Genomic DNA, 22,865 nt, shown 5'->3' with positions numbered 1-22,865 from the left:
GGAGGGTTGCCTCTGTATATTCACACCCTGCTCCCACCTTTCTCTCTTCTTCACAACTTTGTTCTCGTGGAATTATGGCGTTTACTTAGTGGTTGTGGACTCCATAATCCTTTGTATAGGCTTGAGTCTCAGTGTTCAGAGCAACAGTGGAGTGCTTTCAAGAAAGTTCCTGAAACTCAGCAGTACCAGGCCACACATCCTATAAATGTGAACAAAAGAAATACACTCAACTTAAAGTTATTGGTAAGTAAACTTTTTTGTTAGGCTTTATAAAAATTCTTGATAGAAATGCTGATGTGGTTCACATACATTTCTTTTTTTTTTTTTTTTTGTCTGTTAATGTAGCTATAAATTTTTGTATTGTAACAGGACATGTGGACCACTTCATCAGTCTTAGTATTAGTTTCAAATTGATTTTTAATGAGTGGTGTAGAATATTTAGTAAGTTCATTTTTAGTTTACATGGTGAATCAATGTTTCTGCTGTCTTCTTTAGAGAATGATGCCTCCGATGACTAAGAATACTAACTGTTGACTTGTGGCCCATATAATGTTGCCAAAGGTGAAGGATGAAAGAAACTTTAGGTATTAGATGAAAGATGACACTGGTTGTTTGACAGATAGTATAATGGACTAACACTATCCTTTCATGTTGGGGGCCCAAAGTCCAAATTCCTGCACAAGTTCCAAGGCAAATTTTGTATTGGGAGGGAGTGTCATACTTCACTGTAGTAATTTTATGATTTGTATAATGTTCTACACAGTTGTCAGAGAATAGGCTAAAGAGACAAATAACATTATTGCATGTAATGACTGAATACTAGCGGAGCCACATGAGGAAGCTTGGACCGCATCTACATGCTCTGTTCTTTGCTCAAGCTAGTGCTGCTATTCTGAGAGCTATTCTATACTTTCATGAGAGCTTAAATTTAACAAAGAAAACTAACGAAGGAACCATTGGTGTTTGTCACTTCTGGGATTCTTGAGTGTTTATCATCCTTATTACTGAGTGATTGAAAAATAATGTTACTAATGGCCTGATTTTTTCAGAAGTGCTGGATACCTGCAGCTCCTGATGTCAATCAGGCCCCAGCAAATAGCATAAAATACAAGTATTTCCATTATGTGCTTTAATTGACTGGAAAATAATAGACATGAGACATCTTTTTTGCAATCAAAATAATGTAAAAGTTAAGTTTTTTTTATTCATTAGCTCTGCTTAACAATTCACATTTAGTATTTAACACCAAAGATGCTGTTTGCATACTATAGTGGCTGGCTTTGTTCTTCAGTCACATGAAAGGGCAATGATGGTAGATGCTACAATAAAGATTAAAGGTCTATTGTGAAAAAGTATATACAAATACTGTGAATGCTAAGTCCTTGTTAACACTAAAATGGTTTGCACAAGATTAAATTAATATCTGTGCACACAATGCAGAGAGAACAATAGCTATTTCAGAAGAAGAGTTATTTACAAATGAGATATTAACGGAGGGGAGAATTACTAAACAGTAATACAAAGATTGATTCTTGTTTTATTATCTTTAGTAAAAATTACACCTTATTTAACTTCCTGTCTATTTTGCCATTCAGGTTTTCTTTCTGTCAGTATCCATTCATTATTTCTATAGCAGCAAAAAAAGTTATTATTCAAAGGGACTCAGAACAACAGATGATAAGCATGGCACGGGTAAGTCACTTTGTGATAAATGATCATGTAAAAATAATGTTATACATTTTAATCTGTTAAACATTCTGTAAAAATTTAAAAAAAATTAGGTCATTCTGTAACTTCTAGTCTGCAAAAGGCCACGAAGAATGCTTACACAGTATTTTTGTTTTAGTTTGCTTAGGGTGGCAGTAGCTTCATAAATGTGTTTCTACAGTATAATGTGCTGGTTAGTCTTCTGCAATATATGAATCTTTCTTCACCACTCCCATGAGTGACAGGCAAGCCAGATTAATGAGGAAGATAATTTTGAAGGAACACATTTCCCTGAAAAGCCTTGTTAATTGTCGATTTTATTCTGCTAAGGTGGACAATGATAGATCGGAATACAACAGTACCTATTCAGGTCACAGGACAAGGTGTTGGATATAAGGGAGAAGTGACTGTTAAGAGGAAATGGTACTAGGTACTGAGGGCTGATTTGGCTTCTTAAGCAAAAATGTTGTGTGTGTAAAATATATATTTTTTTAATTCCAAATAGCAAAGCCTAGTGGACAAAGTCTCTCGCAGGCAGAGACCTGACATGAATATGTTATTCCTGAACTTGAAAGTGAGAAGGATGCACCTTGTTAGTGATTCACTTGATGAGGTACAGAAAATGGAAATTAATTAATGTTTTGTTGAAAAGTATCTAACATTTTTAATTCAGTCTGATAAAACTGATTTCTATAGTGAATCTATTTAAAACATTTGTAATGGTAGCTGAGAAAACTAACCATATTTTCAGTCATTGTCTCCTGCACATTTACCTACTTCACACACACAGTTATGTAGATTTTGTGTATGTACATGCTAACTAAAAAGAAATTTTAAAAATATGAATATAAGAATTCTGTGCATAATCATCACATTATATTGTATCATATTCCAAGGTAGGAATTCCAACTTCTTCTAACTAATTCTTTAGATACTGTGTGATTTCTTCCTTCACGACCTTCTCTCCTCAAGCTTTATAGTCTAGGAGCACAATATAGTAAAATCATATTCTGTGGTGGGCAAGCTAGTGTTAGCAAGATAAGGGGGGGTGTTGTTTGATTTGTAAAAATCTACAGAATCATAATTGCAGTGGCATGGCAGGGGGGCTCACTTCTCCCCGGGTCCCCACTCCAGGTCCTCCGGTTGGTGGACATTTTGATAATACAGTGTGGTTGGAAATTGGTCAAGTTGGGTATCATTCGAAAGTCCTTTTTCCCACAAACACTATGGCAGCAAACAGGACAAGCCTGGAACAATTATGTAGCTATACATTGAAGAAAATTTTTTAAAATTATACTTTAACACAGGCATGTCAAACGTGGCAGCCCTCACAAAGTTCTGTTGAGGCTCTTGACTGACAATAATGTGTTATCAGTTAATGCCCAGAACGTGATACCCGGATTAATATTTTTTAAGGTTGCAGATTACTATAAATGGAAGGAATGCTTGAAGTTGATTGCCATCATCAGTTAAAAAGGTGATACCATTGAAATTATGATTCCGTAGATTTTAATGACTCAAATGACACTTCCCTTACCTTTCTATCATTAACTTGCCCACAGAATTACACCTGCTCCGAGATTATTAAATACTTTAGTCTTTCTTCTTCCAATTTCTTACCCAGATTTTTAACCCACTGCTGCCATACCCAGGACCCAGTTACTCAGAGAGAATGTGGATGAGAGCTATTTGGTGCCTTGACTCCCAAGATGGCTCCAAGCCTGGACAGAGACCTCATGAGTCAGGAGGGAGAGCGGCCAACCAATTATGATTAGCTAATTCTCCCAATCCAGACAGTTATTTGCATATAAACTTGAATTATGAATTAGAATTCAGTAACTTTATGGATTCATATTTCACTCAACTAATAGCTATAGAAATAAAATAAGCACATTTGTTTTATCCAGTAGTTCTGTAATACTAAATATGTTGTGAGTCTGATTTATTGTAATTTTTATTTTTTAATAGCTGACACGGAAGGGGGCAGATTTGAAAAAAAAGTTGAAAGTTACATTTGTAGGGGAGGCTGGTCTTGATATGGGTGGCTTGACAAAAGAATGGTTTCTTCTCCTTATTCGCCAGATTTTTCACCCGGACTATGGTGAGTCCTCATAATTTACTTCTTTTTTAAGATTAACAAATTAAAAACGAGATTAATTAAAAACAGGGATGGAGAAGCATTTTTAGTTTTTCAAATGTTTAGCCCATCCACCTTGGATCTTTTTTTTAATATTCTCTGTTGGGTCACGTAGCCTGAGCCCTGCAAGCCCGAGTCAGCTGGCAAAGGCCAGCTACAGGTTTTTCTTTGCTGGGTAAACATACTTTCAGTGTCTGTAAACTGAAGCACAGTAACTGTGTATAGATATGGGACTTGCCTGCATGAGGGCCAGCTCCTTCCTTGAGAATTGTGAACGCGGTAGTCAGTGTTGCACTATCCAGTGGGTCTCAGACTCCTCAATTTCTAAACCACATATCCCGAGGCCATTATTAGAACATATTTTGCTTTTGTTTTTTCCAGCAATTTTGACTCACTCTAACACTCTAATTTTTGGCTCCATTAATATGGATCTTAAATACAATTCTTTAGCGAATTAACTTTAACATTGTCAATTTCACTATTGTTTGGTGATTTCTGTGGCACAGCCCACAACCGTGCCTTATATGGCAATACAGCTTGTGACATTAGTGTCAGTGAATATGTGCCAGCATCCTTCAAGATTGCCAAACAACTACCTGTATTGCTGTGGGAAGGAAGGAAAGTATCTAGAATGAAGGCACTCACTGATATATACACTCTGTTAGCTAAGAAAGGATGAAGGAAGCGTGAGACAAATATATGCTTTGGGGGGATTTTTTTAATTGCAGATAAATAAATAAATAAAATTAAATATAATGTTAATTAATTAATATAAAATTAAAAATAATGTTATGAAATAATTTTTACATTCCACAGGTATGTTTACATATCACAAGGATTCACACTGTCACTGGTTTAGCAGCTATAAATGTGATGATTACTCTGAATTCCGATTGGTTGGAGCTGTATCCTTTGCTGTCCACTTGAACCTGTTACTTGCATAGTATTTTAATCAGTTACTAAATGTAAAAACAAAAAGCTAGGACCTTCTGATTGAAGTATAAATATACAAAGTCAGAATTAGTTTTTATTATGCTTTTCTTTTTCAGTAAAAGATTTTTTTTGCTTTAAAGAGCTAAACAGAATACACTGACTAGTGATTCTTGTAGGAAAATTAAAAATAAGGAAAATACATATTGTGTGTATGTATACATATATATTACATACAAAAAATACATTAAAATAATGTTAAGTTTGCAAAATCAAGCACTCCAAAGTTAGGAAATTAAGAATTAGATTTTTTAAAAGTATGGAACCCCTATTAGTAACAAGTTTAAAATCTATTTTATTATAATAGTTTATTGACTATAAAGTTTCATCTTTAAAATTGAATCTTTGGTGGAAAATTTTTTTTTCTTGCTGACTGTTAAACCAACTGATATATAATCTAGAATAGATTACTCACACTGCTGTTATAAATGACATGTCAACAGAATGATTAGCAATAGATAAACTGAATTTTTAAAAAAAAATCATTAAACAGTATAGTCATTACAAATAGAATGAATACATACAGTAAACAGGATTTAATCTGCTAAATACAAAAAGAAAAACAGCCTGGTGCAATAGGCAGCAAATTGGATGGTTTATATATTTGTTTATTAGAACTGGCATATTTAGTCAAAGGAAACGAATAGCCTGGTCTTATATTTAAGTTTTATATAAGGAAAATATCCCATGCATTACCCAGTTGGCTGCCTGGCACAGGAAGGTTAAACTAATGGGATGTAATAACAAATCTGGCACTAACCGGTAACAACCACAAAAAAGGGGCAGCTTCTCTTGATGGATAATTAACTTCTCAGGTACAGCAATAATCATACTGATTTGTACAAAAAAGCCTAAAATAAACCTGATTTCTCATTAATAGTTCCCCAAAACTCTGGATCTTTGTGCAGTCTCACCAAATATGCCTGAATAGGCCAGCTGGTGAACTACACTGTCAGCATAAGTTTGTCTTAATGTGTTTAATTTTTATGGAAACATTGGTGTGTTAAGACATCTTTAGAATTTTTTAGATTAAAGATACCCATATCTATGGTTTCATTTTAACTTTTTTTTTCATATTATAGTAGTTCAAAAAATGCTTCATGCTGTATAGAATCTTAAGTATGAAAGAATTCAAGTGTTGAATAGAAGTGCATGATTTGATCATGTTAATATTTTTTAGTTTAATAATTCTTACATTAGACAATAGACTCTTAAAAGAATGATGGCAATGTTGAAAAAGGAACATATTTTCTTGCCTTTTCAGTTTTGTTTAATACTTTCAGAATACTCTCAGTAACAGTGTAAAATATTCTTCTAAAGTGATCTAAAAAAGAATAATAAGAATATGATTTTCTACTTAACATCTGATATGTATAGCTTATGGGACTTGCCGTGTATAACAGTATCACCTTGGATATTCGCTTCCCACCTTGCTGTTACAAGAAACTTTTGAGTCCTCCCATTGTTCCCTGTGATCAGAATACACCTGTAGGCATCAGTGGTGTTTCATTAGATGACCTGTGTCATATTATGCCAGTAAGTAAAAAAGCAGTATTTTAAAGGATAGTTTATTTAAATAATAATTGGTTTCATGTATCGGTGCTTGGGTGCTTCTGTTTCATTTAAATATTGCAGAACATTTCACATTATAAGCCCCCTTTTTATATGCTTTCCAAACCACTCACCATTTTCTCTCTTCTTGAAGATCTTATTTATTTATTTTTTGCTTGTAAAAGATTGAACAAAATTTTCCCTTCTGCCATTTAAGTTATGGGAATTTAAAAAAAAACAACAACACACGAACACATGAAACTTCACATCTAAGAAATTTACTATGCAGAACTCCACTCTAAGAGACCAGTGCTATACTTTGCAATCCATGGTATCACTAGATGCAGTAAAACTCTCAACGGTGTACATGAGTCAGTTCTGGATCTAAGCATTCCAAGCGAAGTTACAAATGGCCTCAGCCATTTAATTGACCTCAGTTCCTCTATAGCCACCTGCTAGATCATTCTCATTCTTCATTCCTGTGGTTTAAAAAAGCCCTTAAAAGTATTGTAATGGCCAGATTCATTTCTAGTAATTTTAGTGGGGTTAGTTTCTACAATTGAGTAGCAATATTCTGAAATCTGCATCAGCACAAGATGACATATCCTAAAAAGAGTTTGGGAATCAAAAAAAGGTGCCCCATGCAGTTGGAAGATGTCGCTACCCTATCATTAAGGCACTTCGTATGCTGATGGGTACTTGCATTAGTATTATTTTTGTGTGTGTGGCACCATATTCCAGGGTAGGGGTAAGAAGCATGAGCTCAGTCTTAAGCTTCTCCCCCTGGATTGAAGTCTGACCTGCTCAACTCCTTTCTTCAGAAGTCTCAGAATCTTCGACTTTGAAATCAGAGATGATCTTTCGGTCCAGCTTCTCCAACAAAGAAACCATCAGATCGTAAATTGAAGACAAGATCTTCAGATCTTATTTTGCCTGGCAAGAAACCACTTTATCTATCAGTAGGTTCCATTTTTGAATACTGAGCGTCATAGGTCCTCTTGCATTCATATTGAAGAGGAAGGGGGAGGCAAAGCATTCCTCCAGATACACCTACGCAGGCCAGACAGTAGATTTACAAAGGTACATAGGAGCCTAAAGATGCAGATAGGCGCCTAGTGGGATTTACAAAAGCACTCTGTGAGTTAAGTGCCTAACTCCCATTGACTTTGAGTGGGAGCTAGGTACCTAAATTCCAGTAAGCACCTAGCTGCATCTTTAGGTACCTAAGTACTTTTGTAAATCTGGCCTATGGTGTCTTCATGCCACAAAGAGAAGTTACATAAGCATAAGCTGGACATGGAATGGGCTATTTAGTTACCATCTGGACACAATGAGCCTTTCACTCAGGCTCATCACAGTTATTTAGGCATTTTGGGAGAAGTACATTTCTCCCTCAGTAAAATGCCTCTGAATCCCCACTGTAGAAGGATAACATACAATAACAGAACCAAGTGGTGTCAAAGGAGTACTGATTTTTTTTTTAATTGAAGAGCTGCTCTCCCAATATTAGCATCTGATCTTGACCCCAATGTCAAGAGTGTCATGATTATTTAAACAATATAAAGCTGGAAACTAAACTTCAAGTAGCAGCCCTACAAATTTGCAAAATACATACATTCTGGATGCAAACATTCCAAGCAGCCACTCCCCTGGTAGAACAAGAGTTTAGTCTCTGTGGCACTGGGACTCCAGCTTGCTTATAACAGACCTGGATACTAAATTTAATCTACTTGAATAAGTGTGATATAATGATGGTAGGCAAAATGCAGAAGCAGCCCCTTCTCTATAAGCTCTTTGTTTAGTTGTACCTTTCTTTCAGAGGTAACATCTGGGGAACAGTTACTGATAAATAATCTCCCTTTTTTCCATTTGTTTAAAAAAAATCTAACAGGGCTTTTTTAGATCCATTTGTAGCTAATGTTTGAAAAATGGAATTCAGTATGAACATATTGGAAATAAGTTCTGTTGCCTGGTGAGGGAAAAAATTCAAAATATAGTTAGTAGTAGTTGAAAAATCATTTCTGCACATGCAGAGTAACAGTTTGCTTTATGTATAGTATGCTTTAATGTGCAATTTTGCCCAAGGTGTTTCTCAGTAGTAAGTTATTGTACTTTAAAAGGACAAGGTGGAATTGTAGCTAATTTAGTAATTTTTTTCCCCCCAGGAGTTGGCCCATGGACTAAGTGAGCTTCTATCCTATGAAGACAACGTTGAAGAAGACTTTTATTCAACCTTCCAGGTACTGTAGGAACACAGAATCTATATATTCTTTATAGTAATTATTGATCCATCTCAGGAGATTTATTCATAGGTAGAGTAGTCCATCATAGAGAGTGATTGCTGATTGTCTGGAGTTCAGTGGGGTTGGGGTTAAAGAACTATAAAGCTCGCCCCAGCTTTGAAAGAGTCAGTCTAGCCTGGGAGGTTGGCCCAGACAGAGGCTTGCTGTAGCTTTGGAGAACTTGGTAAGTTTGGATTGAAGTTGGCCTGGAAGCCTGATTTAGGCAGAGGCCTACCTAACTTGAAAGACTTTACCTAATCTGGGGGTTAGTTTTTAGGCAAATGCTTGCACTAACTATTTGATATACTCCAACCTGGAAGACTGGCTTAAAGAGAATCCTGATCCAATTATGAAAGACTTGGTTTGCCATGGGAGTTTTAAACTAAGCAGAGGCTTGCTCTAATCTGGAATGATTTAGCTTAGCCAACGAAGCTTGGGTTTAGGCCTGCACCAGCCTGAAAACACTTGTTAGGCCTGACATAGGCTTGTTCTAGTTCAAGGCTTTTTTGCTTTTGCTGGGAATTATATTGTCATCAAGTGGTATGAGAATCATTATAACCTAAATTATTTTCAATTCTGTGGGACCTACAATTAAAAGAGAGTTTATTTCTTCTAATATATTTAATCTCCTAAATCCTTTTCTGCATCTTTCTCCGTCATGGTATCCGAGTCTTACCACACAACTAACACATTTTAAATAGTGTATTTGTTTATTAAGAAAAATACTAAAAACTATAACACATAATTTAAAAAAATCTCTCAGAAATATGCAAAACTATTGATAAGTGATTTATTTGCCATAATGGACCAAAGGTGTTACATGTGCTATAGCATCTTCTCTCTTTATCCAGGTTTTTCAAGAAGAATTTGGAGTCATAAAATCTTATAACCTAAAGCCTGGTGGTGATAAAATTCCAGTTACGGCTCAGAATAGGAAAGGTACACTAAAGATATAAATATACCAACTGAAATGCACCAAACTTCACTTATAACTATAGATTTTGTTATTTAGCTGAGTAGTAAAAATAAAATTCAGAATGAACTTCCTAATATACTTTCTATTTATAATGCTACGTAAAGTAAAATGTATTTTAAAAGTTTTAAATTATTTCAACTCTGTTTAAGACAATACAATAAATGATAGTCTGAAATAATTTTATTTAATATCTAATATAAAGGATATCAAATGCTTTTTTTTTTTTTTTAGAATATGTGCAGCTTTATGTTGACTTCATTCTCAACAAATCAATCTACAAACAGTTTGCAGCTTTTTATTATGGATTCCATAGTGTCTGTGATTCATATGCATTGATGGTAAGAATAAGATGAAAAGTCTTATAATTAAGATATTATTAAATAAAGTTTAAGTTTGGTTTACGTCTATTATAAATCTGTGACAAAGAATTGAAAATGACTGATCTGAATTATATAAATAAACTTTAATAATTCAACTGACTTTTTTCAGTGTTCATAGACGTTCTGATTCATCAAAATATTTAAGCAAATGCCTAATTTTAAGCATACGAGTAGGCCCACTGAGATCAATGTGCCTTGCTGAATATGACCACTCAAGAAAGAGATCTTGGAGTCACTGTGGATAGTTCTCTGAAAACATCCACTCAGTGTGCTGCGGCAGTCAAAAAAGCTAACAGAATGTTTGGAATCATTAAGAAAAGGATAGATAATAAGACAGAAAATATCATATTTCCTCTATATAAATCCATGGTATGCCCACATCTTGAATACTGCATGCAGTATTCGTCATCCCATCTCAAAAAAGATATATTGGAATTGGAAAAGGTTCAGAAAAGGGCAACAAAATTTTTTAGGGATATGGAACAGCGTCCATATGAGGAGAGATTAATAAGACTGGGACTTTTCAGCTTGGAAAAGAGACAAGTAAGGGGGGTATGATAGAGATCTATAAAATCATGACAGGTGTAGAGAAAGTAAATAAGGAAATGTTATTTACTCCTTCTCATAACACAAGAACTAGGGGTCACCAAATGAAATTAATAGGCAGCAGGTTTAAAACAAACAAAAGGAAGTATTTCTTCACACAATGCACAGTCAACCTGTGGAACTCTTTGCCGGAGGATGTTCTGAAGACCAAGACTGTAACAGGATTCAGAAAAGAACTAGATAAATTCATGGAGGATAGGTCCATCAATAGCTATTAGCCAGGATGGGCAGGGACAGTATCCCTAGCCTTTATTTACCAGAAGCTGGGAATGGGTGACAGGGGATGGATCACTTGATGATTACCGGTTCTGTTCGTTCCCTCTGAAGCACCTGGCACTGGCCACTGTCAGAAGATAGGATACTGGGCTAGATGGACCTTTGGTCTGACTCAATATGGCAATTCTTATGTTCTTATGACCAGAAAAATATTTGAGAAAAACAGTATATAATTGCATTAATATTTAGGACTCTGCAATATTACGGAGCTGGAAAGTATAGTGTTTTCATTGGAGAATCTTAAAGGTCTTTAAAAATACTTAATGTATTTCCTCTCACAATACTGCTAGTAAGCAACCAGTATGATCCCCCTTTTATAGACAGATAATTGCAACAGATTAATGCCAAGATTTTTTTTTTCCAATGGGTAGGATTTTTAACAGTTAGGATTCAGTGTGGCCTGATTTTTCAAAAGTGCTTATCACCCAGCAGTATTCACTAAACTTAATGGCTGCTCATCTCTTTTGAAAATCAGGCCATTTATTTAGGTGCCTAAATGTAAACTCGAAACCTTAACTTTAGATACCAATTTTTTAAAACCTTGTCTTAAGTAATTGCAAATATATAATAAAACCACAAAAGGAACCTCTGTTTCCTCACTTTAGTCTTTAGTTTTAAGCCAGTGATTCCCAGGTGTGCTGAGCTAGATCCCCTCTTCTGTGGCAGGTTTGCAGAGGTGCCCCCATTGTCCCTCATGATTAGGGTTGCCAACCCTCCAGGATTGTCTTGAAGTCTCCAGGAATTAAAGATTAAACTTTAATTAAAGATAATGTCATGTGATTAAACCTCCAGGAATTCGTCCAACCAAAGTTGGCAACCTACGCGTTATATAGCCCAGATGGTGTCAGTGTAGTCCATTCTCTTTCCCTCTCTATCATTCTTATTCTGTCCTTATAATCAAGGTGGGACTACTAGGGTCTGTTAATGAACAGTTCTGTGGGCATTTTTGGTGAATTTTAGGTTATTTTCATCTTAGAAAGTAATGGGAGAAAAGGCAAAGAGAAGTCACCCAAAACTCAGCAGAATGAACATAAAATCCTTCAGTAGACCCCACACCACTGGCTGGCTGACATGAAAAATCATCCCTTGAAAATAATATTGTTCCCCCCTTTTCCCTGAAACTTCCCTTTTCTCCCTCACTTCTCCCCGTGGCTTCTCTTTCTAGTGACCTACCTTGTTTTGGCTGCAAAAAGGGCCTCGTGGCTGCTCAGTGCCTCCTCCCTGCTGGCTACCTTTTTTCAGTGCATGCAGCATCTGGCTCCAAACTAAACCCTTTACTGAGCTGAACGCATCTCTAGACCATTAGAGAGGATCAGAACTGGAAGCCCAATATGTGCAAGCAGTGATGAGCTCCCAAAATCCTAAGAACCGGTTCCCTACCGGGCCCTCGGCAGCACTTCGGCGGCGGGCACTTCGGGTATTCACTCGCTCCAGGTTTTCGGCAGCATTTCGGCGGCAGGTACTTCACCCGGAGCGAGTGAAGACACCTCCCCCTCCCCCCCCCGCCACCGATGTGCCGCTGAAGACCGGGTAGGGAACCGCGCGGTGAGTACAAGCCCCATGTGCCTGTCTCCCCCCCAACCCACGTCCTGCCCCTAACTGCCCCCCTCAGAACCCGCAACCCATCAACCCCCCCCCGCTCCTTTTCCCCTGACCACCCCCTCCTGAGACCCCCCCCACCCTAACTGCCTCCCAGGACCCCACCCCCTACCCAACTCGCCCCGCTCCCTGTCCCCTGACTGCCCCGACCCCATCCACCACCACCCTGACAGACCCCCGGAACTCCCACGCCTACCCAACCTCCCCCCGTTCCCCGTCCCCTGACCGCCCCCCCCCCAGAGCCTCTGCCCCCTCCAACCGCTCCCTGCCCCTTATCCAACCCCTCCTCCCAGCCCCAGCCCAGGCCCTTACCATGCTGCTGTGTAAGGATGCCACGCGGCCACTGGAGCTCGCAGCCCCACCCCCTTACCATGCTGCTCAAAGTGGCAGGAGCTGCAGAGCTGCCCAGAGCACTGGCACTGGCAGCGCGGCGCACTGGGGCTCTGCGAGGGGCTGGGGGAGCCTCCCCAGCTGGGAGCTCAGGCGGGCCGGGCAGGACGGTCCCGCAGGCGGGATGTGGCCTGGGGACCGGAGTTTGCTCACCCACCCACCCCTTTAGGAACCGGTTCTACACCGGCTTCTAAATGTAACAACCGGTTCTTGCAAACCGGCTCCAGCTCACCACTGTGTGCAAGTGAGAAAAGCTGCCAGCAGGTAGTAGAGTAAAGAGTGGCTGCCTGTCACGCAAACCTGCGATGCTGACCAGGACCTTAGTTACCTTGGGCAGGTTTTCTAAAGCCTGGCCTGTTCTGACCAAATGAGGACTAATGGCAGATATACTGGTGGCTTCCCTCCTCTGCCCCTCCCCCATTTCTAGTTGGATCATTGGGAGGGGGCTGTCAGGATCACACAATCTTGTGTACTTACAGTAAATTATGGGTACAGTGTTACTCAAAGAGAACATGAAGAGGAGCTAGGTAGCCATCTTAAAAGCCATTCTGGGTCCCTCAATTTCAGCCCCCCCATTTATGGATCATCCCTACAGTGGGGGCAGGAATCTGACAACTTCTCCGGCACCACTTCTTCTCTCTTCCAGTCTTTGCTGGCCTCTTCAGCTGCTACATCCATCCCGTTTCTCATGAACCATGAAGCCAATCAGAAACTGGCAGGGAAAGGAGCTGACACTGGAGCTTAGTCTCCATTTGTTTTTTCACCACTTCTGCAACCTGATAGTTCAGCCAGATAGCTTGCAAGTAGCCACAGGGAAATGGTGCATGTTTGAATATAATAATAATACCACCACCACTAGATGGTAGACAATTGTCTTAATTGGAATTACTTAATTAGAGCTTATTAGTTAAAGATTCATACAGCATGATACAGAATACAGAAAGTATACTTTACCATCCTCTGTAAATTGTGCAGAGATGGTAGCTTGTTCTCTTTTTATTTATTTGTATATATATATATATATACCTCTACCCCGATATAACGCTGTTCTCGGGAGCCAAAAAATCTTACCGTGTTATAGGTGAAACCACGTTATATCGAACTTGCTTTGATCCGCCGGAGCGTGCCCCCTCCCCGGAGCCCTGCTTTACCGCGTTATATCCGAATTCGTGTTATATCAGGTTGCGTTATATCGGGGTAGAGGTGTATATATATAAAAAATAACTGAGATGGCAACTTGTTCACTTCAACTAGCTTTCCAAAATTTATTCCTTTATATACTGGTTTAGAACAAAGAAAGTTTATTTGTTGGGAGGGGAAAAACTACTTTCCCACAGTTGATTGTGTGTGTTTTGTTTTAATATTTTAATTTATTTAACTACTTATGGAATTTTTATGGTATTTTAATTTACATGATTGGTCCACTAAAGGGATTTCTAACACCAGTTATTGTTATTAAGAATATCTGTTCGAGCAAGCACTTCCAAAGGAGTTAAAAACATCTTTGAATGTGTCATTTTTTATAAATTACAGAAAATATTTGTATTCACAAATACCTTTTATTAATCACAGAACATAACTGGATTGTAAGCACCCCTTATCAATTATCCAATCTTGTTCATTATATTATACTTCTATAGTAATAAGTATCCTTTGTTAGTGCCAGGAGTCCCTTCCTGGACATCTGGATTAGATTAAAGGAGTTAAATTATACAAATTTCATTACTGAGTACACGCTTTCCTTTATTTTCTTACTCAATAAAGTTTAACTTAAGTACAGAAAAAGGATTTTCGTTAACGGATTTGGCTATATGGGTTTTACGATATCAGTGGAGATTGAATATGATTGACAACCAGAAATCCTAATCAAGAAGTATATCCTTCCCACTTACTGACCAGAGAGCAGTGAATTTGGTGAGATTGAGGCAGCAGGCCCATTGGTCACTGGGACAGTTAATTCCTTCCTGGACAGGGAAGAGCCTATTAAGGTGGCTTGGAACCGACTTTATGGTAGTGTGGCTCCTAATCTGACCAACAGCATGTCAATGAGTTGCTCCAAGGTCTTGCTTCTGATTGATTGGGAGCTTTTCTGGTCCTGAAATTAAGGTGTCGCAGGTTCATACGTACTTCTTCCCTGCTCCCTACGTTTGCAGGCACCACACTAGTACTTCAGGAAGAAGGGGGAGAGATTTAAAACTAGCAGCATTTTCGGGGTGAAGAGTCTCCATTCTCAACAACTGGAGCATCAGAATATTATGCAGAAAGAACTAGATGACCTAGAGGACCGGGGTAATAGAAATTAGATGAAAATTAATAATATCAAGTTCAAAGTCATGCACTTGGGGAATTATAATACACATTTCTTTGGAGCAGCCTTTGGAGGCAACAGAAGAGGAGAGAGACCTGGGTGTGTGGGTTCATCCCAGGATAGCTATGGCTAGCAATGAGATGCAGCTGTGAAAAAGGCGAATGTGATCCTAGAATGTATCAGGTGAGGTATTTCTAGTAGAGATTGGGAAATATTAACACTATTGTACAAGGCAGTGGTAAAACCTCACCCGGAATACTGCATACAGTTCTGTTCACCCATGTTCAAGAAAGATAAATTCAAACTGGAACAGGTGCAGAGAAGGGTTACTAGGACAATCAGGGAATGTGGGGCCTATCTTATGAGAGGAGGCTGTGAAAGAACTTAGTTTCTTTAGCCTAGCAAAATGAAGGCTGAGGGGGGATGTGAGCGTGCACAAATATATCGAGGAAGTAAACACCAGAGAGGGAGAAGAGCTAGTTAAGTTAAAGGAAAATGTTGACACAAGAACAAATGATTATAAATTGTCCATGAACAAATTAAGGCTCAGAAATTAGAAAATTGCTAACCATCAGAGGAACTTCCCAATAGGAGTAGATTGGGAAAGCAATCTAATTAATTTTAAGATAGAGCTTGATAAATTTATGAGTGGGATTGTATGATGGGGTTGCGTGCTGTGATGGGGGTTGGGCGTAGCGGCCCTGAGGTGTATTCTGTATTTTTTTTCCCCCCTTCCTCTGAAGTATGAGATAGGACACTGGACAGGATGGGCCAGTGCTATGAGGCATAAAGGGAATTCCTTCTCAGATGCTTGGCTGGTGGGTCTTGCTCACATGCTGAGTGTTATACCGATCACCATTTCTATTTTCAGGAATGAATTTCCCCAGGTTAGATTGGCAGGAATCGGGGGGGGAGAGTTGCCTCACTCTGCAGCATGGCGTGCATGTCGATCGTTAGAATCATCTGAGTATATCTCACCTAATCAATTCCCTGCCATTGCAGAGGCCTTGAGTATTAGTGCTCCTCACTCCTTCCTGTTCTCTGGCTGTGGCATACAATAGTTTACTGGTGTTGGGTTCAGGACAGGATAATTGGGTTCAGTTTAGGGCTTGTGGATGTGTGCAGGAGGTCAGAATCGATGGCCTAAATCTCTGACTCTAAGTAAGAAAGTGTAAACATTAGGAGGCAAGGGGAATAAGGGAAATAGTAATAATAACACACTAATGAATATTACCCACATTTATTTTGCTTGTTAGTAAACAATTTTAAAATTAAGCGCTGAGGAATTGATCTTCCTGCAAAATAGTAAATACTGGAGTTTAGATATAAACTTTTATCCATGAAAAATGTTCTTAAGAAAATAACATACTTTGTCTACAATGCATAACAAAACATTTGCAATTTAATTTTTCAATTCTTAATCTGAATCTTTATTAGCATCATTATTTATCTTTAAAAAAGTGTTCTGCCAGCAAATGTTATGACTTTTTGGCAGCTACTTCGTCCAGAAGAAGTTGAAATTCTTGTTTGTGGAAGCCCTGAACTGGATATGTATGCTCTACAGAGAAACACCCAGTATGATGGCTACCTGAAAACTGATCTCACTATACGGTAGACTTAATTTTTAATCTTCTTAATATTCATATAGAAGAACAGTATAGATTGATGCACTAATGGGAGCAATTAAAATCTGAATTTCAATATAGTCTTGAAGTACTAAGATATAACTAAGTTTTTAAAAGGTTATCTCAAAATGAGATAAAAATACTGTAGTCTTATCTCCTTAAGTAGGAAAAGTTATATTAGTTGAACCTCCTTAGCTATGCCAAGTATCTTTAAAAGGACACAATTGCTTTAAGTCTAGTCAGTTTCAGGTACTACACCAAGCTACTGTGTGGTTTTACAATATTTTCCTATATTTTAAAATGTTATCTCTCTTCTCTGATGATGATGATGTGTGAACGATCCACACAAACTGGGGCAACTGTCTATGCACAAAATGTAAAATGCATAAAAAATTGAGAAGAAAATATTTCCATCTGATCTTTCTGTAATACCTAGTAACCCCAGGCATTTCTTGTAACTAATAGGTTTTAAATAAAGTTTCAGACATTAATGTAAATGTGTATGTTTAACTAAAGCAACATTTGAAAAATAAGGGTTTGTAAGATACAGGCAGCCAAAACATCTCTTCCCTTTGCCCCACTATGCCAGTTATAAAATCTGGCTCTAAATAATGGTGGGTGGGGAGGAGTGTCACTAGCACGTTTTTGATAACAGTGTTTGAAAATGTACATAAATACTTTATGCTTTTAAGTTCACCTGTTAACTATATGTTGATGGGAATTTTTATATTAAGTGACAATATCTGAGCCTAGGGCATAGTGATAACTTTACATTGCTTTTATCAAGCTATTAACTATCCCCTTCCCTAATTAATACTGTAGATACTTTTGGGAGGTAGTACTTGGATTTCCTCTTGATCTCCAAAAGAAGCTACTGCATTTTACCACAGGAAGTGACAGAGTACCTGTGGGAGGGATGGCTGATTTGAATTTCAAGATTTCAAAGAGTGAAACATCCACTAACTGGTAAATAATTTTAATTTGTATTCTTAAATATTTTTAACAGAAGTGTCTTATTGTAATTTGTGTATGTAGTATAAAAAAGAAGCAAACTGATTGAGAAACTATATTAGTTCCTTTAGCTTGGTTTACAAATGTTATTAAAACCATTTATTGATTACACAAATTTAGCAGATGTTCATCTAATACAGAGCCAGCTCTCTGAACAATGTGTAAATCTGAAATCCAGTTACTGCTTTTTAATACAAGTCGTTCTTATGCTTCAATTCAAAGAAGCAGTTTGCTTTAGTCCTTGACTGAGGCTGAACTGGTGAAAAATAAACTACCATATTTACCAAGAGTTCTGCTGGATCCATTTGGGTGTTCATCACTCTGGATACCGGTCTCTGCAGCTGACAGAGTGCCCTTGTTTCTTACGGCTGATCTGAATCAAGCTTTTTAGTGTGTGAGCCCTGAACAGATTGACCATTGCTTTGGGATCTCTATAGAGTAAATGGATAGATGGTCCAGAGGTTCTTCTCTGTAGGTGAAACAAGAGAGTCTGTAACATGAAATTAAAGGTTAAATATTTGTGTGCTCCGCTGGAACCTTTTATATCCTTTTGAACTCATGCGGGAAGTTTCTCATTCCTTACTATCAAGCTAGTTTTTTGGATGGCTGTTTTCTCCAGAAGGTTAGGAGAAATTCAGCTCGGTTAATTTGGAGAGCGTACTGTCACCAGAAATTCCTGGTTCCACTTTGCATTGTCAAGTCTTCAGCATCACAACTAATTATAGATCTGAAATAAGTACAGTACATGAGACCTTTTTTTTTTTCAAAAATTCATTTATTGTAATTGGCCTTATCATAATATTCTACTGATTTTTAGATCAACTGACTCATGAATCCAATAATGTGTTAAAGGAATATCAAGGCAAGGAAATTGAGAGCTGACTGCTAATCTGATCTTAACTTGGTCTCATTTTTAAATTCTCAAAATTGTATATGATCTTACATATATTTGGGTACACGCAACACATGTCTTCCTGTTGTCTGGTGCAGTGGCACAATTTAAAAATGGAGTAGTAGTTTTTAAGTAAAAGGTAAATATTAGAATAATGTAGGCGCTATTCCTACAGTGTCATCTTTGTAGTCAGATTCTTGCACCCATGCAGAGCCATATTGACTTCCATGTGCCTCTTCATAAGCATAAGGATCCACCTGCGTGGATCATATTACAGGATCCAGGCAGTAGTAATGGCCAAAATTTTCAAACCTGAGTGCCCAATATTATAGTCCTAGATCCATTGTATAGGTACCTAGTAGTGAAAGTGGCCTGAGTTTTAAAGGTGCTGCAGCTCCTGTTGACTTTAGTAAAATGCATGGATTCTCAGTGCTTATAGACATCTGGAGCCTGGCCTTCAGTGGCCTAAAGGCTGTGATTTTTCAAAAAAAGTTAGGCCACTGCTAAGAGCATTTGAAAATCCCATCCCAAATATGAATTTAGAAACTTAACTTTAGACATCTAGCTTTGGAAATTTGCAAATATGTCCAGTCAGTTTCATACCTCAAACTGAGCTGAACTGTAATTCCATACATATTCCACTGTTGGTGCATATGCAGCCCCTGCACTTGATTTTTCTATTCTTTTGGCTACCAATATCTATACGGGGCCATGCCTGTGCTCTGTGTCTTTGTGCCTCCCACCTAAGGGTTTAAGGACAACCCTACCCATCCTTCAGTTCCTTCTCCGTGCCTGTGGCTATGAGTTGGAACTTTGACAGTGGCTGAGCCTCTCGATCACTGTGCCCTTTCTGTTGTTTGTAAATATCTTCGTGTTAGGATTAGCTTTTTACTTGGTGTTTCCTTTCTCTTTGAAAACAAAAAAAATTCTCTGAACGACTTCACCTGGAACCAGGGTTAGTCTTTTTAACAGAATAGAAATCTCCACGATTTAAGAATTGTCCTTGTGAGGCAGTAATGCCACTTAATGATGGGAATACAGGTGTTTATGCCTTAGCAAAGGGGCATGTTCCTGAGAGAGGTGCCATTTTGCAAATCGTTCTTGAAGCAAAGGGAAGAGAGATTCTCCAGAAGCTTCTTTTACTGGAGATGTCTGTGCCTCTTCAGATATTGGAGTGGCTGGACATGAAATTCCTGAGCAGTCCTCTTCCAAAAGTGCTCCAGTCAGCTCTTCAGTCTACTCTCTGAGGCACCTGTCTAAGGGACCTTCCTCTCTGGCTGGTAAAATATCTGAGGTTGGGGGAGAAAGGAGCATTGCACCTCTAAGGGACACAGATTTAGGTCCCCCCTCACTAGGTCCTCTCATTCTGCTACTGAGAAAGGTAGTTCAAATGAGTGGGTGTCCCTCTGGCACCCAGTCCACACCAGTCACCATATCCGAGTGCCAGCTCCCATAAAGCATCATATATCATCCAGAACTGACTTGTCACTGAGGCTTCTGGTACCAATCTCTTCCATTCACTTGATACCACCATGCTCAGTACCAAGACCTGTTGCTGCGTCAACAGACCTCACACTCTCTGCAGTACCATTGTCGTTGTTCATCTAATTTCCTTCTGAAGTACCAACCACTACTCTGTCTCTTCAGTACTGAGCACATCTGTGGTACCAGGTTGACAACATACTAAAGGCTTGCCTAGCACCTGAGCTGGTACTGCCCCTCCATTAAAAGAGCAGTAGTTTTTCTCCTCCTCTTGTTCAGACAAAAACAGGGAGGGGTCACCATCTCATTCCCTGGAGTCCTTTGATCCCTACATACCAGAAAAGGATTCTAGGGCGCACTACTACCATCTAAGGCCCAAAAGTTCTGGGAGAGACACTATGCCTTGACCCCCATGGTTCAATATCCATACCAGGACCCCGGCAGTCATATCCACTCTCATGGCTCCCTGTTCAATATTCATACCAGCACCCTGGCAACCATCCCTCACGCACAGCACAGCCCATCTGAGAAGTATCAGAGATTCCAAACAAGGAAACCATCAGCTTCTGGCTGCATCATCATCTCATCCACCTTTGCTACTGAAAGCCTTGGTCACAGATGCCTCCAGTCTAGGGTGGGGAGCCCACCTAGACAATCTTCAGCCACAAGATCCCTGCACTTCTCAGGAAGCCTGGTTGCATATAATACTAGAATATCTCCTGTCCTTTAGGGAGCTTGTAGACAGTTCTGTCTTCCTTAAGGTTCACCTAACCGCCATTTCAGCTTTCCATCTTCCCATTTGATTCAGGGCTATTCAGCATTCTCACACCCCTCAGTAGGTAGATTCCTGAAGAGCCTTATAAGGGTATATCTCCCAATCAGGTACCCTCCTCTTCCTTGGGATCTTAACCTAATGCTGACAGGTTTGATGAGTCTTCCCTCCCCCATTCCTTTGAGCTCCTAGCTACACATTCCCTCCTGTCCATCAAAACAGCCTTCCAGATTGCAATAATAGCAGTTATCAAGGTAGGAAAAATGCATATGCTCACTGCAGAACCTCCATATACAATATTTCAATGAGGCCTCACCCAAAGGTGTTGCTAAAGGTAGTCTCTGACTTCCATTTCAACCTAGTAATACACCTGCCTGTGTTCATTCCCAAGCCGTATGCCAACAAGGAAAAATTACAGCTTAATCCACCAGGGTTTAAGCAGCTTCTGCAGCTTTTTAAGAAGCATTTTGATAGTGGAAATATGTAGGGAAGCAACTTCAGAATTCCATGCATACATTTACCAAACATTACTCCATAGATGAAGCATCAAGATCTGATGCTCCTTTTTGGCAGAGCTATCTTATTGTTAGACTCCAAGCACTCACCTCCTGTGATATAGGTCACTGCTTGTGAGTCACCAACCATGGAATATATATGGACAACTAACCAAGAAGAAAATTGTTACTTACCTTAAAGTAACTGTGGTTCTTCAAGATGTGTTATCCATTTATATTCCACAGCCCACCTTCCTCACTACTACAGAGTATCATAATACCTGGATTCTGTATTGGCAAAGAGTCTGAGGGTTAGTTGGGGTTTCCTCACCCTTTGTGCACTGAGGTGGGAAGCACAAGGACACTGCTGGACAAAAATAATCCAAACTCAAGGGCACTAACCATAGAATATATATGAACAACACATGTTGAACCCCAGTTACTGTGAGGTAAGTAACACTTTCTTCGTGTTGGTTTGTAAAAGTAATGCACATAAATTAAAAGCATACAGATAATATCCTAGTGCTATTATATTTCTGTTAAAAACAATTGGTGCATTATTTTTTAAATATTTTTAGGTTACCTGTGGCCCACACCTGCTTCAACCAGCTTTGCCTCCCTCCTTACAAGAGCAAAAAAGAACTGAAGCAGAAGCTGATCATTGGAATTTCAAATGCAGAAGGTTTTGGTCTAGAATAAGATGAAAGATTTAAAATACAGGATTTTTTATGTAGCACTCACTCTCCTCTTATTGTGCCTTTAAGCTTTTCATGTTTGTCTCTTGATACTGTGCCAGTCTTATCCAATTTAAAACATGATTTTTTTTTTAATTAAATGCAAAGTGCATTTGTTTTTGCTGTATGGCAATACATTTACTGCTTGTTTTTTCAGAAAGTAATTTTCATAAAATACAGAATGCTGCATTACTTGACAGAAGAAAGCTGACAGAGGTGACAAATTCCAGGTTACAGTTTTGTCTCTGATTATTCTTGGAGCACTTTATAATTAATCATAATTTGCATCATGATGCATGTTCCACTGGGAAAGGAAACACAAAAGGTTTCTTGATTAGGTAAGCCAAGTGGCAGAATGTCTTTAATTAATACACGCAGTAGCAAAGCGTATAACTGCCATTCATATGAGACATGGGGCCATATTTTCATATTGAGACATAAAGCAATTTTAGCCTGGATAAAATGTATACAGTTTTAATGTTCTGGCTTTCGTTATCAAATAATTAAGCAGGATATTTAAAAAGCATGTAAATAACTGCCTGTGGAAAAATAGGATTTTGATAGTGCCATTAATTGCTAAAGATTTATTTTTACAAATACACAGTTTTAGATGTTATATATTCAGCTTTTACAGATCAACAGAATTGATTTGT

General features: G+C 38.5%; 1 protein-coding gene across 1 annotated transcript in view; it reads left to right on the top strand.

Moving 5' to 3' along the window:
- HECTD2 (HECT domain E3 ubiquitin protein ligase 2) overlaps positions 1–22,177 on the top strand; it is a 70,489-nt gene extending 48,312 nt beyond the window's left edge. The window contains exons 11-21 of the mRNA XM_065408008.1: positions 1,596–1,692; positions 2,213–2,320; positions 3,676–3,808; positions 4,661–4,749; positions 6,212–6,370; positions 8,551–8,625; positions 9,519–9,606; positions 9,875–9,981; positions 16,698–16,813; positions 17,650–17,793; positions 22,057–22,177. Of these exons, the coding sequence (XP_065264080.1) occupies positions 1,596–1,692; positions 2,213–2,320; positions 3,676–3,808; positions 4,661–4,749; positions 6,212–6,370; positions 8,551–8,625; positions 9,519–9,606; positions 9,875–9,981; positions 16,698–16,813; positions 17,650–17,793; positions 22,057–22,177 (1,237 nt within the window). The remainder of the gene's footprint in view (positions 1–1,595; positions 1,693–2,212; positions 2,321–3,675; positions 3,809–4,660; positions 4,750–6,211; positions 6,371–8,550; positions 8,626–9,518; positions 9,607–9,874; positions 9,982–16,697; positions 16,814–17,649; positions 17,794–22,056) is intronic.
- Positions 22,178–22,865: the final 688 nt, after the last annotated feature.

Source organism: Emys orbicularis, chromosome 7 (assembly GCF_028017835.1).
Source record: "Emys orbicularis isolate rEmyOrb1 chromosome 7, rEmyOrb1.hap1, whole genome shotgun sequence".
Lineage (NCBI taxonomy): Eukaryota > Metazoa > Chordata > Testudines > Emydidae > Emys > Emys orbicularis.
The sequence above is the reverse complement of the archived record's forward strand: the minus strand, read 5'-3'. Positions and strand labels throughout refer to the sequence as shown.